Source organism: Aythya fuligula, chromosome 4 (assembly GCF_009819795.1).
Source record: "Aythya fuligula isolate bAytFul2 chromosome 4, bAytFul2.pri, whole genome shotgun sequence".
Taxonomy (NCBI): domain Eukaryota; kingdom Metazoa; phylum Chordata; class Aves; order Anseriformes; family Anatidae; genus Aythya; species Aythya fuligula.
The window spans coordinates 50258171-50276500 of record NC_045562.1 but is presented as its reverse complement, the minus strand read 5'-3'; the positions used below and the strand labels follow the sequence as shown (position 1 = coordinate 50276500).

The following is an 18330-nucleotide window of genomic DNA, read 5'->3' as shown; positions in this document are numbered from 1 at the left end:
TTCTTAATCAGTTCCTCATTGACTGGTGTAAAGTCTACTGATGACCTTATCACTAGTTGCCTTTACAACTTTGCACTCGGAATGTAATAATAAAAGAAACATTATTGAATGTTAACATTTGTCACATCTCACCAGAACTGAACCTCCTTACAGATCAGGACACACTGCCTCTTCCCTTTGTTTGTGCAGCAGACCTCTACAGAAAGAGTCTAGAATGATAAATCACTAACCCAGAAAGGCAATAGCTTTAATGCATTCATTACAAAATATGTGAGGCTGCAAAACAGGCATTTGGCATTGCTTATCTAGGTTGATCCTTTAGTCTATCAGTTTTGTTGTGAGCTCCAAAGTCCCAGTCTCATCCCAGGTTCAAAGGACATCAGGTCCAATTTGAGGTGATTCAGGATAATATTAATACAGTCAAATGAGGGTACAACTCTTATGATTGTGCCCACTCTAAAATAATTCCAAATATTCCCTAAGCACTGCCCCACATCATCAGACTCAAACTGGGGCAGTGTAATTACTTTTTTAGTAAAATTTTTAAAATGCTTAGACCAAGAATACTTTAATGACAACTAATAATAATACATTGGTATCTTGAAATAAATAATACATAAAACATATGGAAGTCTTGCATGCTAAGCAAGCTGAATGCTTCATAACTGCAAGAAATAGCCCCAGGAGAGCAACGGTAGTAAGACCATATTTGCTGTCCATTCAAAACACACACCCCATTACATGGTTTTGAATTTAACAAACTGGCATTAGAGTATACAAGCAGAGAGACTAAGTCAATGAGCCAGTGAACTTGCAGGCCTCTAAACCCCTCAGGATGCAATCTCTCTTCAGATGCATTTTTGGAGAGGTTTTGTTTGCTTCTTTTCTGATGTTTGTTTGTGGTGTTTTTTGTTGTTGTTGTTTGTTTGTTTGTTTGTTTGTTTGTTTTTGTGTGTGTGTGTGTGTTTTTTTAATAGATTGGTACTCATTACACATCATGTTGCCATACTTTGGCTCAGCACTAACTATCTCAGTATTTAGGAGAATAATGGCTGTGATACCTTAGAGATCACTACATACTTCTCTTTTACAACAGTAGTTTCTCTATGTGCTACAGAACACCAGTAAAGGCTCCTTTGAAGTTCTAAAGTACCTTCAGTGTGAGGTTGAACCCGGGTTCCTCTCAGCATTAGACCAATATCCACCAATAACTATAACTTTGCATACACATATCCACCTGCTGCTGTCAGCTATAAAAGTACCCAACCTCAAAGGCAGTCTGCAACCCACTCCTAAAAAATAGCACCTGATTGTTACAGCACCCGATTGTTACACTCAAGACCATCTAAATCAAAAGAGAAAATAGAAAAAAAAAAAAAAAAAAAAAAAAAGCTTTCAGATGTTCCCCCACTCCTTTTAACCTCTCTCCAGCCCAACAATACAAGGTCAATAGATTGGACATCCCTAAGGACAGAGGAGGAAGAAAGACCACAAAGACAGAAGTAATAACTAAAGTATAACAGACTCAAAGACAGTTTTGTGGTTATACCCAGAAATAAATTCAAAGGCAGCAATACATTCTGCAAATTTGTAATGTAAGATGTGAAAGACAGCTGTCAGTGACCCATGTTTTCGTATTAACTGATTTCCGAGAGACATTCCAAGGCAGAGCATAGGTCAGTAATTTAATCCTGCTATCCCAGTGGTGTGGAGACAAAGACATGACAATTTCCCCTTACTAGTACAGCCATGTAGATATTTAAGGATGAGCCAACATCCAATGCAATACAGAAACAAGAACTTAAGTAATAAAAAGGGATGCTTTGCCTTCTGTTTTAAGATTGAAGGTCTGCTTTAATGGTCTTCAACATATTTTCTTTTAGACTCGTAGCATCTGGATACACATAGTTTCTACCTTATGTATCATCCAGTTAGTTCATACAAGTGCTAGCATGTGGGCTAAAAGCAGTTACATGTACTGTGTCAAGAAAAAAAAAAAAAAAAAAAAAAAAAAAAAAAAGAATATCTTGCTGAGGAAAGTTCACTAACTAGGAGCTGTGTAAATGCAATACTCCTTCAAAGTGGCATGTTCCAGAATAGCAGGGGTCCAACCTAATGCTTCAGGAGTCCCTTGGTGCATGGCACTGACAGGAACCCCAGCCCCAATGCAGGTTTTGTACAGTATGCACCAAGCTCTGGCTGTGCTGGGGGCTGGAAGCCACCATCCTGAATGAGGAAACAGCTGCTGGCCCTCAGCAGTAAGATTTGCAGCAGGGGCTAATAGCCACATCACACACATGGGCAAGCAATATCTTACCCCAGAGCCAGCATCTCCTGTCTCCCACTGAGCTCCTGTCAGCATATTTAACCATTCTGGAAGGGAAAACAGAATTTTGTATAGAAGCTTGCAAGGCATGACTGATTTAAACAAAAACCTCTTTCTAGCCTTAAAAGAGAATTAAACCAAAACTGGGGAATAGGGTACATAACCATAACTAGCACATTTTATTTTTTCCAATAGCTTTTATAAAAAAAAGAGAAAAAAAAAAAGGCAGAACACTTCTCACTTGAGAGCAATAGCTTGGCAGCAAGGAAAAGGCAGTGGTTATTAGAGGCACAGGATGGAAAAGAGGAGCTATATATAGGGTACCCGTGTACTTTGCCATCTGGTGTTAGAAGTTAGTGAGTACAAAAGAAACACAGCATCTTCCCATGAGTAGGCTGGAGTCATCTGAGTGGCTTTAAACAATAAAAGTGAATAACAGACACTTTACTGCTAAGCTCCATCACTGCTATATTTTGGGAGTTAGTTTGCATGCCCTCAGGAGCAGACTTCAAGCTCAGTGTAGATAAGGTGCTATTGCTAATTAGATTTCAGCTAGGCCCCCCTTACAATTTGTGCTGCTGTTTCATGCTATTCATGAATTTGAATATATTTAAATAAACTTGTACTGGAAGTCCTTTTTAGATAGCTTTCCCAAGGATAAGATCTTCTGTCCCTGCGTGTGTGCATGCATGTGTGTCTACCTGGGAGTCTGCCAATAATATTTGACTCCACTAGCAGTTTCAACCAAAAGGTAACAGAATAGTAAGCATCTGTGAGGTATTATATTCTTACAAGTTGCACCTAAACAGGTAGCTGCAGATAGGGCAAAACTCCTGTTAATCCATCCCTCTTTTCTGGAAGAAAGGGAACTGCAGCCTTATTAGCCATCAGAGAATCCATCTGGTGCTTCAGTTCACTACCCAGATCCACAGAAAAATGGGGTTCATTGGTTCTTGTACTGTTAAAACTATTTTTTTTCAGAGTTATAACAATCTGTTAATCTCATTCTAATCTTACTTCTCTTCAGCACTATCCCACTTGATTATGAATGAAATGGCCAAGGGCTAACCCAGTAGGTAGCCCCTCTGGAGCACATAGCTCTCTGAGAGCAGAGATGATTAATCTGATGGTTCACATTTTGGTCTGCTTTGACCTCGTTAACAATATATCACCTGATGCTAGGAATCTTTCCCCCCAAACAGTCCACCACCAAAGCAGTCCCTGTGAACCTGGAGTAGCTTGCAGTTAGAAAAGGCTCCAGCCCTTCCAGTGCCTTTTATCACTGTTAATTTAGCTGATTAATCTGAAGGTAAGAAACAGCCAGAGCTTCTCTATGATATGACTCCCACTGGTGCTAGCAAATATGGTGAGTATCTTCGAGTAAAATTCCCGGCTATAGACAGCAGGAAGGGTTTAACACCCAGTATATTATCCTCCAGAAAGCAGCCTAAAATACAAGGTTCTGCTCTTGCAATGACCTCTCCAACAGACTGGCCTGGTGAGCCCTGTGTGGAGCTGTTTTGAAACCCACAGGATTGTAAAGGTCCACAGGATGACTCTTTGTGAGATTTGTCAGCTTCTCCATGTTTTGGCAGTGTTGTTTTGTTGTTGTTGTTGTTGTTTGTTTGTTTGTTTGTTTTGTTTTTGTCTGGAGGGGTCTTGAAGTGGGTATAAAGCACAAACTTGCAGAGGGAATGAAGTATACTGCCAAACTTAATTGAAGTAGATCCAAAGTAATAAAAAGCTATAGACTAACGGTGCACTTATGGAAGCATGCTCTAGTAGCAGAAAAGGAAAAAGAATCACTTTTTTCTAATATTTTATTATGTATATTAATTCACAATTCAAAGTGTTAGTAAAGTGTGTATACTTCAGAACAAGCTGTTACTGTTCCTTTCAAATAAAAGCATAATTTTGTCAGCATGGTTCTTATCAGAAAGGCTTCCTCCAGATCTCAGATACTTTTTACAGGATAATTGAGGTCTGGGTCTTCTAAAAATACATCATTTTGACATGCACGATTGCTTTGTTGCAAAAGCAGTTTTAGTGTAGTAGTTACTTCCATGTTCACAGCTAGCTGGTCTGATCCAATTCTGGTTTACTTCAGTGTGCGTGAAATGATTGATCAAGAAAACCATGATTTTTTTTCTGAAATCAAAGAAAAGTTTCTGTCAAGTGGAGAGACATGCAGTGAATGCCACTGGGGAGCAAGTAACCCTCTTTTTATAATTCACTTTTATACTTCTTATCGATATATGCTGCATTTTCTGATTCAAACTACAGGTCTGTGTATGCAATGTGAATTTCTGTGGGTGCTTTTTACATGCTGAAATTAAAACTACATACAGTGTGTGCATTCATTATATGTACCTTTTTGTTAGGACCTTTGGTTCAAAGAGCCTACTGTACAAAGTTTTTTTTCTAGTCTTAATTGCATGTTTAATAGGTCTGCACACGGTACCTGAAAAAACACAGAGGTTTTACCAAAAGATATTTATGACACATTTTTTTCCCTTTGAATATAGTCTACATTTTTGAAGTGCCATTCTTCCATAAAGTCCTTAGCACTGTGACTCTTACATGTGATGATCAGCTAAGCTGGAATGGACCAAACTGTGACTTCACTCAGAATCCCACCGACTTCAAAGCAAATTGAATAAATTCTAAGAATCAAACAAAGCCAAGTCACACAACTGTCCAAGCAGTTACCAATTAATGTGGACAGAATTAGGAATGAGTGAAGAGGAATGAATTCAGCAAAGAGGAGTTACACTTTTGTCATGTGAAAATACAGCTGCACGCTTTGCAGTAACAATGATTCTTTGTTGCCACAGGCAACTGTGGGACCCCAAAATGAGCTGCTCCCCAGTGGGTACATGCTGAACTGGAAGAAATTTTGTCTTGAAGGAAGAATTTTTTTACAGTGAGAACAATCAATCAGTGGAACAACCCTCCTCAGGGATGTGGTAGAATCCCCATCACTGGAGGTTTTCAAGATGCAGCTAGACTGGGTGCTGCATAATCTCATCGAGGCTCCCTTTTCACACAAAAGGTTGGACCTGATGATCTGTTGAGGTCCCTTCCAGCCTGGACTGTTCTATGATTATAGGAGACAATATGAACGTATGTCCATGAAACAGGGCTAAATGTTGAGCACCCTCTGGGAACAACAGTTGCAAATTCGTGGGCGGTGGGACATGCAAACACTAAAGCCACCCAGCTGACCGTAACCAGCTAACTAGAGCTCAGGCCTGGAAGCACACAGAAAAATAGCTAAGCAGACAAATTTCATATTCACGGAGTCTCTTTAAACTCCAGTACCCTTGGTCTAATTCCTATACCTTCAAAAGGAATAGAATTGCTGTCCTGATCACCCCTTAGTCACAGACTCACACGACTTCTCACAATTATACCCCTTCTACTGGTTTTCGCTTCCAGTGTGGTGCCTGTGTTTTTCCCTGCTCACAGCATACAATTTCTCCATGGTCTGGGGCATGCACTGCAGTGCTTTGTGTTACGTGAAAATCTGCATGGAAACGTAATGCCAACTTCTTCAACTAAACACCTGCTCCATAGCCCAGAAGGGAGCACTGCTGGGCATACTTACTGCATAAATTCTCTTCTTATTGCCTTGACCCCATAAACTCGTCTTATATGCTTCCATTACACATACATTTTTACTGTTGTCCTCCTTTGCATTCCTACCTGCATTCATCAAAGTATTATGTTGAAGCTGACAACAGCATAAGGGGTTTAGTGAAATCTCTAGCTTTTTGCATCAATTAGGCCTGGTGCAGTTTCCACAAAAGCTTTACTGTCACTACTGTAGACCTTTCTTGCTCCAGAAGTACCTACTTCTCAGAGCAGAGACAGAACAAAACCATCTTCTGACAGATGGTGTGAAGCATCTTTTCTGTTTTGCTCATTTAATTTCAATGTACTGAAGGCCATTGCATTTTTTACACAGGTTGGTTTGTTTCTCTGTAGAGATGCAAGGTCAGAATACACATTTCCTTCAAATGCTCTTCCATCACCATATTTTAGCTCCTAGTTCTTGACTGTTCTACTGGTGTTCCTCTCTATCTTTAGCCATTCACACATTAGTACTGTTTGCCCACTATCAAAAACATAATTTCTATGATTATATAAACAATACTCTGACTTCCAATAAAATCCAATATTTATTAAAAATATAGCTCTTGTGCACTTATTGCTGTTATGTCATAACACAAACTATTTTGTCATTTAAAATAACTGTAAAATGAGTCTGCAGCCTTTCCTGTTTGGTGCATCAGTTAAGGGCAGGACAAATGTAAGATGATAGTAAAGATGAAACACCACTGCATATCCTTAGTCCTGGTTGAGCAGAAGGGTTGGACCAGACAACCTCCAGAGGTCCCTTCCAACCTCAAGCATTCCATGACTCCATACTGTTTTTTGTTGCAGTGCTGATTTTCTCTGAGCATGTAAAAAAAAAGTCTGAGGTTAGTGACTAAATACATCAAGACAATTTATTGCAACAATGCACACAAACACACAATCGATCAACTATTTATTCACTATTTACAAGTATAAATACATTAATGATACAAATATGCTGTTGTGTTCTTCATTATCATGGCACCTTAGATATGAATAACATACTTTGCAATTAAGACTCCTTAGTTTGACTAGGCACCTGTGCAGTCACCCCCCAAAATTTAACTGAAACAAATATAGCACACTAAGTTATACTTCTTCATATTTCTATAAATCTTTAGTACTAAAAGCTACTGTACACTGAATTTTTTATTTTTGATTGAACAAGACTTTGTTAGTTTCATAAAAGACTTAATAGTGTATTTGGTCCCAAGTCATAATTGCCTTCACAGTTCAGTATTTGACAGCATCAACAACTTCCAACTTTGCAGAGAACGTTTCCTTTTTTTTTTTCCAAGTCAACTGGGAAGCCATTGCCAGCAGACATTATCAATGATCTGAATTCTGTCATTTCAGTTGCAAAACAACCTTCAAAAAGAAGGAAAGGGATAAGATCAAAGTTGGATTAGACAAAAACTTAATCAGTCCAGGAAATACACCCTTATGCTTTCTGTTACAATATATGTAACTGTATAAATGTATCTTTTCCCTGGAAAATGTGCCACCCTGCTGCCAGCTCTCTTGTACAACCTCACACAGTTACTACTTCCAGCCACTTTCTTTAGCACTTACTGCACACTAACCGCTTTTTGGTTCCCCAAAACCAAAAAAGCAAAATGGTGGTTTCCAGGTCCACTAGGATTCCCTTTACACAAAGAACAGGCAGCACCATTACTAGAATGAATTCCTTCTTGTCCTCACCTAGAAGCATGGACACGAAAACAACCCATAGGTTCCATACAGACTTTCAAGCAGACACAGGGCACATGGAGACTACTGAAATCTGTTCTGGAAGAACATTTGAGGGCTCTCATTTCAAGAGACCAGCACTTGTATCTGGACTAACACATTCACCTCACTGGGAACTTCGTAGTTACTCAGAGGTCTTACACCAGCAAGTTCACAAGGACTCAGGAAGAAAAAACATCAGTAAAAGCTACCTTATTAGCAGCTTCCAGTGCATTTATTAGGTTCTGCAGCTCTTCCTTATTCATTTCTATAGAAACTGGTTTAATTTCACCATTTTCTCTCACATCCAAGTCAAGATTGAGAAGTGGCATTTGCAGCATGGAGATCTTATCACTGGAAAGCGCAAGCTAGGAAGATTGAAGAAAAAACAACAAAACATAAGGCAGAGCCATTAAGTTTTTAGTCTTTCAGAGCATTAAATCTTTACTTAATATTGAATGGGTGCTACCAGAACAAACATCCACATGACAAAACTAACTGCTCACAATACCTGCAGGATTTTTTTTTTTTTTATCCATTTGCTACATTTTTGTTTTTTTTCTTTAGATGAAAATAAAAGATATATTTGATCATGGCTCTTTAAAGTGAAGTATGTAAATTTTGTAGTCACTTTATAACGTTGACTAGCATAACTATTTTTGAAGGGGGCAGTAGGGTAAAAGAGGACAACTGTGCAGTTTTCAACTCTCTCTACAGCTGATCAAATATAGTTTATCAGATACTCTACTTGACTGATACTGATGAAGAAGATTATACACCAGTCATGCTTTATTTTTTGTTCACTATTACACCCACTCTGGTATAAGTAGGCCTTTTATAAGGTATTAAGTAGAGGATCAGTTAATAATACTGTTCATCAGCACTGTACAAAGCTATTTTAATAGTCAGCACAGAAGGTGTTACAACAAAGGACAGACAATCTCCTTGGGAGGATTCAATTAGAGCAAGTGAAAAAAAAAAAACAACACACAAGTTCAAGGAAGAAAAAAAGTTGTTTAAAGCAAAATTAATACAATAGTTCAGACATGTACAAGAAATGTATGTCATGCAATAGGAAGAAAGTAAAAAAGAAATTTCCATGAGCAATGGTTAAAATAAACCACAAGCAACTAAAAGTCTGGTTTATGTTTTCCTCACCAGTAAATGCAGTTAGCAAAGCAGATCAATGATTAATAACAGCACAATACAATGCACATTTGCTCTCACAAAATCTTGTCTTTGGTGGACAATGCTCTTTAATTTCAAAAGCTGTTTACTACACAAATTATTTAACATAATGGAAATGGAAGACTATTTAACTACTCCCATGGACTAAGTAAACAACATTTCTTATGCTGTTTATATTTTATGTCTTTGTCATAGCTTAACTTAAAGCAGAAGTGGCTTTGTAACCCCAAAGCACCATTTCATTTTAGGTAGGGCAGTCATCTTACTTACTATCACAACAAATCTAAAGATAAATGATTCCAAACTAATTATTAAGTAGCTGTTTAATACAGGAGTCTAAAAGTTTGAAAAAAAAATCAGGGAATCACATCCTGCATCAGCCTACTACTCTTTATTTTAAATAATTTCTTTTTCCTTTGAGTAAAAATACTATCTATTTAAGCCTGTAAATCATGACAGTATATGAAACCCTGAAGATTACTTACAAACACTTCAACCTCCTTTTAGGAGAAAGAGAGAAACTGCAGCATTAAAAGACAGAATTTTACGTTCAGTTTATACAAGCATCTGTTGTCATGAATGTGGTTTTCTGGTACCTTTAAAAATTGAGCCATGCCCCAGAATCAGCTGGCCCTACTAAGGAGATATAAAGATTCTTCTACATTGCAGGACACTTCTTTTTATATTCAAGCAACATTAAAGAAAAACTCTCACCTTTAATTGCCAGTCAAAATCCTGCAGCTGGGCACATGATATTGCATTTACTCTTTCTACCAGTGCATTCCTGATTTCTTCCTTTCTGCCTTTTAGACACTTTGTGACTGCTTCTTGATAGTTTTCATTTAGCTCCTTTATCTGCTGAGCGGCCTACAAAAATCATAACAAAAGTTATGACAGTTTAAATTACTAATTAAAGAAATAAGATGTTCCACCTGTAACAGTTGCTTTGTTTTTGTTTTTGGTACCCAAGCTTTTATCTAAGTGTTACGCTATGCTCCACAGTCTCAGCCTTCTCTCCATGTCTGATAGACAGTCAGTATTTATTACAGCAATGAAAAAACAAAAACAAAAAACAAACAAACAAACAAAAAAAAAACCACCACACACACCAACATCAACAATGTTCTTGTTTGGCAGTAATTCACAGTTGATGCAAACAGTCATTTATACTAAAAGAGACCATAGAATGAAGCCTTCTTAAACGCCATGCTAAACTCAAAACAAGAATCACATACACAATCAGCCAGGTTTAGCTCTGCGTTTCTGAACATCAGAGGGGGAACAAAATACATCAGCTCAGTAGGAACACACTGATGAACAGACTTTTCCACAGCTTCACAAGTATCCTTGTTAGATGTAACTACTACCAGGTAGTGAAAAAACTAGGAATGGGCAAAAATGAGAATCAAGATTCCTGGTAACAGAAAAAACTTTTGCAAAAGTTATACACACTGGAATGGCCTTGAATGGTAGTCCCCATGCCGCATGGTCCATCCAGTCTAAGAATTTTCAGGACTTACATATAATTGCTATTTGACAACAAACATGCATGAATTGTTTTTATTTCCAATGAATAGTAATGACAGGTTATGTATTTTAAGGAAAACATAGATTTAATTTATAGTACTTATCAATTTAAGTAACTAAAACAGTATTTTATCAAGTATTATTGAGCACTGTTTAATAAAAATGCCATCCATTTTTTTCTTATAAAAGACATTTCATTTTACCTCCAAACACTGCTCGCTTTCTACCTGTTTGAGGGTACTCAGATTTTGTCTGCTACTACTCAAATGCTACACTATAAAAACATTTAAGGGCTAAAAAAAAAACAACTAGAAGGCTAATCACTACAGAGCAATTTCTCAAAGTCATATCCAGTCAGTGACAAGCCCATACCTCTTCATCAGACATGTTTTGGCCGACTGCAGCTTTGAAATACCTCCTGCTTTCTCCCAAAACCTCCATCCACTCCGCCAAACTCCAAACACTGCCATAGTCCTGGTACCGAGGGTATGCCCGACCACATATGCCATCGACTATCTTATGAAGGAACTGAAACAAGGTGATATGTAAAAACATGAAGTGTTAAAAAGCACGTTAAAAACACGTCGCTATCACTATTAACCTACACCAAATTCATCAGCTATCCCGCCCCAGCCCCTGGGTAGGGTCTCAGGCTCCCCTAGAACCGCAGCATCCCCCTGCCAGCCCCTCCCCGAGCACCAGGACGAAGCAATGGCGTCGAGGCCTCCCCCCCAGCAGCCTCGGACACAGCTTGGGCAGAAACGAGCAGGAGAAACCCCCGCTGCTCCGGGATGCGAGAGGGGAAAGCACAAAGCACGCCCCAGCCTGGGCGCCCTCAGCGCGCCCCCATATTTTCACTTTCGCTTCGCAGAGGCCCGCAGGGGTCAGAGCGGGAAGGCGACGCCACGGAGAGGCCCGCTGAGGGGACAGGGCCCTGCTCCCAGCCCGGAGCCCCCCAAAAACAGGAGCCCCCCACCTCCAGGGCCCGTCCCGGCGGCAGCTTCTCCAGCAGGAGCAGCATTTCCCGGCCCTTCCCTCAGCGGCTGCCTCCCTCCGTCGCCCCGGCGGCGCGCATGAGCAGGGGCAAAGGCCCCGCCTGTCGCCTCAGGAGGCCGCGGGTTCCATTCCCGGCCCCGCTGCTAGGCCGGGAGGCTGCCTCATGGTCATAGAATCGTTAATTGGTGGAAAAGACCTCCAAGATCATCTGGTCCAAGCGTCCCTCAAACACCAGTATCACCCACTAAGCCATGCCCCTAAGCATCACGTCCAAACTTTCCTTAAAAACCCCCAGGGAGTGCGCAAGGGGGTTACCACACGAGTACCCATCCTACTACTGCCCACCCTAACCTGCGTGGCCTTGAGGCAAACAAAGCCAGAACCTTCAAATTTCACAGATTTTTATCTGCAACATTTCAGCTATTTTGAAGTTCTCTCTGCTTTGTAGCTTTGCTTTTCACCTCTTCCCATCCTAACTTTCAGCCAATCTCAGCGGAGGGAGGTCAAGGCTTCCAGCATTAAAAAAAAAAGAAAAAGGCTCAGACATTACATGAAACTGAAGAAGTTAGGGGAAATACTAAGTACCGAAGCTCATAGCTCATGCTGTGAGTACAGTGTTGGCCTGGAACAGCTCATTTTGTATCTCTGCTTTGCCAAAGCAGGAGAAGAAAGCCAACCAGACTGGGACGGGGCATATGGAAGAGGTTTTAACATTAGCAACAAGCTTTCTGCACTTTAAGTTGATTTGAACATGGACATGAATAAGCAGGAACTAGCCCCCCCCCCCGCCCCCGGATCACTTGTACAAGAAAAACAGTTCAAATTCAAGCTCCAGCAAAACACTGGGTACAGAAGCTGATATACCTGTAGGCAGATCTTATTTCACTGAAATCACTTGGCTGATTCACAGGCATAGATTATACAAGCGTAAGCATAAAACCAGGCCCTAAGAATGCAAAAAGAGCTACAAGTCTGTACTGGTGGGTGCAAAGTTTGTGGGGAAAAAAATAAATAAATAAACAAGCACAGGCTGGTTAAGTCAGTTTGCAGCACGTCTTCTCCGACCGCCAGTATGAGAGGAACAGAGTGGTGTGTGGGAGTTTGGGGGAAGGAACAGATGGGGAGGAAGCAATTCCACGTTTTGCTGACTGCAAACTTTCAGATGCACCCAATTCCTCTCAGAGATCGCAAATGCTAATAAATTTTTAATAAAGGCTTCTGGAAAATGTATTTAAATTTATTATGGTGAAATTACTTCATGCTGCTATCGAATTCAGGAAAAGTTGAAATTGCAAAGAAAAATTTATTTTATTTTAGATAATTTTGAATAATAACCTCTTTTATTCTCCCAGAATATGCTTTGTTAGATGACTGGTAAGCTATCCAGTTTCTAACTGTACAATGTTGCACACTACAAACGAGAGCAGCAGGGGGAGCTTCTGCTTCAAAGAAAACAGAGCCAGAGACAACACAGGAGTAGTATAAAGGAAATCCAGATTTAGGGAAAAATAAGATAGGGGGATAAGGAGAAAGGTAGTGAGTCTCCCACTCAATTGAATAGGACCAAACAAGAGATAAATGCAACAGATTTACATAACACTTGAAAGACAGGAGTGTGTAAAAGAGGACAGGGAACCATGCATCCTGACAAAATCTCAGTGAACACCTTTCAAAACAGGTTTTTGCTTGTTTGTTTGATTGTTTTTTCCAGGTCTTAGGAATAAAGAGTTTCACTTTTCATAGATGTATAGCATTTTATTTTATTTTATTTTATTTTATTTTATTTTATTTTATTTTATTTTATTTTATTTTATTTTATTTTATTTTTTTATTTGATCCACTGACATAGGAGGAGCAGAGTAGGACTGGGCAAGGAAATCAGAGCTGGGTTAGCTGAATGCATGTTGCTGAGCCCGTGTAAAATTACAAAGTAGTGTGGCAAACAAGACTGGCCTTGTCAGTTTGGAGTTTGTTTGGATTTGCATTATTTGGTCTTAGGCCTTGAAAATACCAACTTGTCATGGTTCTGTACCACAGCAGCAATAACCCACCCCACTCCTCTGAATGCAAGTTGTCGAGTAACCACAAAATCAGAGACAGGGAGGGAAACTTGTGGAAAGATAAGTAGGTAGACAAGAGACTCCACGATGACAAGGAGCAGCTTCACAAGTGACAAATGTGGAAAGAAGTTTGAATTATAGTATCCACATTCCTACTGGCTCCTTGATGGTTTTGTTTGATTTTACAGATAACCAACAAGCTAAACTGCAGTAATTAAAACTATTTTTAAAATGAATTATTTTGTTGTCCTTGTTTTTAAAACATTTGGAAATAATTTAATAATCAGAATCTCTTAATATTATAGTGTTATATATTATAGCGTAGAGGTGGTTTACATTGCTCTAAGTATATCCAGTTGGAGGGAGCATCTGAAGATGAGTATAACACTGTCCCACAAGGAACTATTAAATTGGTATATTAGTAGAAATAGATGACGATGTATTTTACCAACAGGTAAAAAAAAAAAAGCATTAGGTACCCGTAATGCTTTTTAAGTGCAGAAGAAACATGAGACTGCGGTTCAGATCAAGCTGAGCTTAATTCATGGCCTGGAAAAGGGAGGTCCTGCTATTCCCTTTACTCCAGCTCTGCTTCTTTTTCCTTTAGGGTGCTTGTGGCTGCAGGATGAAACTGCAACTGCAGAATATAGCTGATACAGCTGAAAATGAATTGTTATTTTTTTACTTCTGTATTTTGGTCACAAAGTTAGATTTAAGCCGGGTTGCAACATAGCACCACTTCTGGCAGGAGAGAACTTTGTGGTTAGGACTGAGGGGGAAGTCAAAACTACCCCTTCTGGCAGCACACGCTTAGAGCAGATGAAATTGGTCCTGAAATGAGTATCAATCAGTGAACCACTTTAACTATTAAACCAGAAATATAAAAAGCTTTTGTAGAAGCTTACTTATAAACATACACATTTTGATATGCTACAGCTAAATGAAATCAAAAATAATGTATCTTCATTTAATTTTTACACTGACCACTCATTCAAGCTTATAATAAGTGAGGCTGGATAAACAACTTGACACTGATGTGCAGAACATTCTTTATTAGCTATTTGCTCTTCATAAGCTATCATCTGCATCATTATCCTTATTCTTCAACAGCTGAAATGTCTGCAGGTTCACTGAATGTAGCATTCAGTCTTATTTAATTTTACCCTGGAGGTGACTTACATTCTTGAGATTATAGTCAAATCAGAGTTTCCTCTCTTGAATGAGAAATCAGTTTCTCAAATAATTTCACTTGTAAAATGTGAGCACACAAAGCCATGACAATATTTGGTCCCCCCAAGTTCTGAAACATAAGCTGTGGCACTGTGGCACACTCATGTATTTACTCTATGACACATGTTGAGTATGGTGCATCATACACAGTGGATATTGACTATGTCCGTATTTCTATACTTGTCTCTATCTTCTCTAGATTTTTCCAACAAAGAGATGTATTGAGAGACTTCATTAATTATTGATTTCACTTCTCATTCTGGAATTTCAAAATCCTCTGCAGCAGTTCTGTCCTTCTAACAGACTGCACTGAAGATCTAGCAATAGCTGTGAGGGATGTTCTTGTTCAAAATCACCTTAGAGACAAATAATTAATACACTGAACTCTCTACCACCTTTCACAGAAAAGAACATAGTAAGCACTTGCTACACTGTAAGATATTCAGAGAGAAACTGCTATTGCCAGAGACTCTCCAAGCATAGACTGAAGTACCAATGGATAAAATCCTGCAGATATTACTCAAAATTACATTAGTTGTATCATAAGATTTTCAAATATCTGTACTGAATACATCTTGACAACTGCATGGCTGAAGTAGTAGAAGGGTCAGGAGCCGATTTCACACCCTGTACAAGGGGAAATAACTTTGACCAGAAGAATGACCTGCTGTAGGCCAAGGAGCCTGTAGTTGGCTTGAGCCATATACCCACTGGGGTAACAGCTCTTAACTGAAGACAAACCAGAGTCAGTAACTGGGACTTTATGCTTGCGAGTCCCACTTGTCAATATCTGTCCATAAATGGGCAGGCACAGATTTATTTTGGGACCTGGTTATCTTGCTTTTCCTCTCCCATAACCATAATATCCTATTTTGCACAAGCTTCTTTGACAGTAGGAGGAGGAGTCTTTGCCCTACTGCAGTCTCTATGAATATTCTCCTAACTCTCCTCTTCTGCAATTCAGGCCCATTATTTCCTGTCTTGGGTTCAGGGAACATGCAGAAAACTTTTTTTCATCTGGTCTATTGCTACCATTTTATAAGAAAAAATCTATTGTTTCCATTTCTATTCTTCCACATTCCTGTTTTCTTTTTTAAGAGTCCTAGGTGAACTACAAATCAGGTACATGTCAGTACTGGAATTTTACTTGCCATGGTGCAGGTTTAATGATTGTAATGGCCGGAATGCAAAAAGACAACAAAAAATTCATAGTCACTTTTAGGACAGATGCATTAAAAACATAAGCCAAATCTTTGTCTCTAATCCTAACCCTAAAACTGTAATATCAATAATGAATGGTAATAAACTGTTGGTGCTTTTCAAAATTATTTGGACATCAGAAAAGATAAAAGAAAATGCCCTAGATGTAGATTATAATGACTCTTCACCCTGCATGTAAACAACAATTAGTAGACACTGGAGTATGCTGCATAGCAAGTTGCACCATGTCATAATAGCAGTGGGGAGAAAGTATTCCTAAAATAATAAACACACTAGTAGGTACATCTCCCCTCATCCACACAAGAAATTCATGGACTCTATTTATTATATGACTCTGATTTGAATGCCACTATGTATTTTATTTTTATCACATAATATTTTATGGTAGTGGAAACAGCAGTTGGTCAAATACTTATGCTGGCAAAGCTCTGTTTTTGCTGACGGAGGTGGTTTCAGCAAGGGCATAAAAAGAGAAGGTAATTTTACCAGACTAAGTAGAAGCACAATTTGCTGATATAACTACATCCATGGTGAGGGTGTTTTTGCCAGTACAGCACAACAGTGCTTTGTTGTCACTAACTCCCTTCCAGTGTAAATTCAATCAATTACTCCCAAGGCAAATGGCCTTGGGATTTCCAAACTTTCTGTCTTGTCAGTCTGTGTCCAGTTTGGCAGGACATCATGCTGGCCAGAAAGCCTAGACTTTCTTGGGGTCTATAGTTAATATATAAGGGGCAGCTTTCCACATGTGCATCCTACTTCTGTCCTTTCCTCTTCCATGGGAAATAGTTATATAGACTTCAATGAAGACATTCCTAGACTTTTGTTAAAGAGTAAATCCTGTCTACCCATGCCTGTATTCAAGCCCAGGAAAATGGAGTTTGTTATCGCACTATAGATGTACAAGTTTCTTTGAAAGATGTTTAACATGTTCCCATTGTTTATTTGTTGTTGTTTTTTGTTTGTTTGTTTGTTTGTCTATTTATTTCTTGACTCTTTGACTAATGCACTTAGCACAGAACTAGGATAAGGAAAAAATCCCAACTCTGTCATATATTATTTCCTAGACTCAGACAACCCACTTCATCTTCTTACATCTAAGTTTCCCCACCTGCAAAATTAAAATAGTACTGTCTGACTGTTCCTACAGGTAGTATAGGAATCCATTAAGTCTGTGGTTTTACATCATCATGTTTATGAGCTTTAATTAACATCTGATAAAAAAAAAAAAAATGTATAATTTCCTCTGTATTTTGGAAAAGTATGACCATGACAGCAAGCCAGGTATGTGTCCAAAATGATGGAAACTTTTTTCTTGGTAAATGTGGTAATATATCAAACAGGGCAAATACAGTGCTCTTGAGAAATACAAGAAAATATATCACAGAGGAAAAGGAGGCCTGAATAAATGCATTGAAAGTGAAGTTACCTCTTCTCTAAATGTTCATGCATTAATAAGAAATGTAGATTTGAGGAAGCAGCTGTAAGAGTCCTGGACAACTTCCTTACAGTTACCAGCTTTTCAAATCTTGCTAACTATTGCACTGTTGCTGCAGTTTTATGACCTGCATGACCTAGCATCCCGTGACAAATTCTGTTTTGAATTATATTACTGCAGTTCCTCTTCAGCATGAGAGAGAAAAGCCCAGTTGTTAGCCTCTGCTATCTCAGATTAGATACAAAAACAAGAGAAGTACTTTGCATACTTCTTTGCAACGGCAAATGATTTTCTCATGGCTTAGTCACTGATAGCTGCAAAAGTGTGAAATATGTATGGCTCATGAACAAATTCAAGATAGTAGTATCTGATATAATATCTGTTATACCGGTTCCTGCAGGTGGTGTAGGAATCCATTAAGTTTATGGCTTTACTCCGCCATGCTTACTAACTTCAACTAACATAATAAAAAACATTATTTTTTCTGTACTTTGTGAAATATAACCATGGTAGGAATATGCATATAATTATAAATATATAAATATATTTATAGTGAGGTAATGAATCTTATTATACAGGTGACAATAGCTTTGACTAGAATTTTATTCAAACCAGATTTGCAATGGTTTAACACTATTGCATTAGTAGAGATATTATTGATTTTCAGTGAAGCAGCTGAGAGTAGATTTGCTGTTATTTAGAATTACTCTGGAGCAAATTCTGGAGTAGAGCTAACTAGATGATTTCTCCTGCTGGATTTTGCCCTGTGAAGATATGATCTACTCTTTCTTCTACAACCCACTGTAAGAAATGAATTAAGAAATTTTCCTCTCATAGTTCAGAGAATGTTCCTGAAATATTCTGAAATATTCCTGAAATCCTGAGTGACTCTAAAGAGAAAATTTAGAATTACCTTAATTTTCCTCAAATAATTCCTTTATTTGTGTAAGTAAAATAAAGAGAAAATACAAATTGTT

At 38.6% G+C, this 18330-nt stretch overlaps 1 protein-coding gene across 1 annotated transcript; it reads right to left on the bottom strand.

The window, feature by feature from the left end:
* Positions 1-6823: 6823 nt before the first annotated feature.
* COMMD8 (COMM domain containing 8) lies at positions 6824-11464 on the bottom strand. Its single transcript, XM_032187469.1, has 5 exons — positions 11385-11464; positions 10781-10936; positions 9596-9748; positions 7906-8061; positions 6824-7333 (listed from the first exon to the last, which is right to left on the bottom strand). The coding sequence occupies exons 1-5, from the start codon at positions 11427-11429 to the stop codon at positions 7313-7315; spliced, it is 531 nt and encodes a 176-aa protein (XP_032043360.1). The 5' UTR covers positions 11430-11464; the 3' UTR covers positions 6824-7312.
* Positions 11465-18330: the final 6866 nt, after the last annotated feature.

Coding starts and splice junctions, on each gene's coding strand:
- COMMD8 (XM_032187469.1), bottom strand. CDS start 11,429: ATGCTGCTCCTGCTGGAGAAGCTGCCGCCGGGACGGGCCCTGGAG. Junction 8,062..9,595: donor ATTTTGACTGGCAATTAAAG/GTGAGAGTTTTT, acceptor CAATCTTCCTAG/CTTGCGCTTTCCAGTGATAA. Junction 7,334..7,905: donor CACTGGAAGCTGCTAATAAG/GTAGCTTTTACT, acceptor TTCTTTTTGAAG/GTTGTTTTGCAACTGAAATG.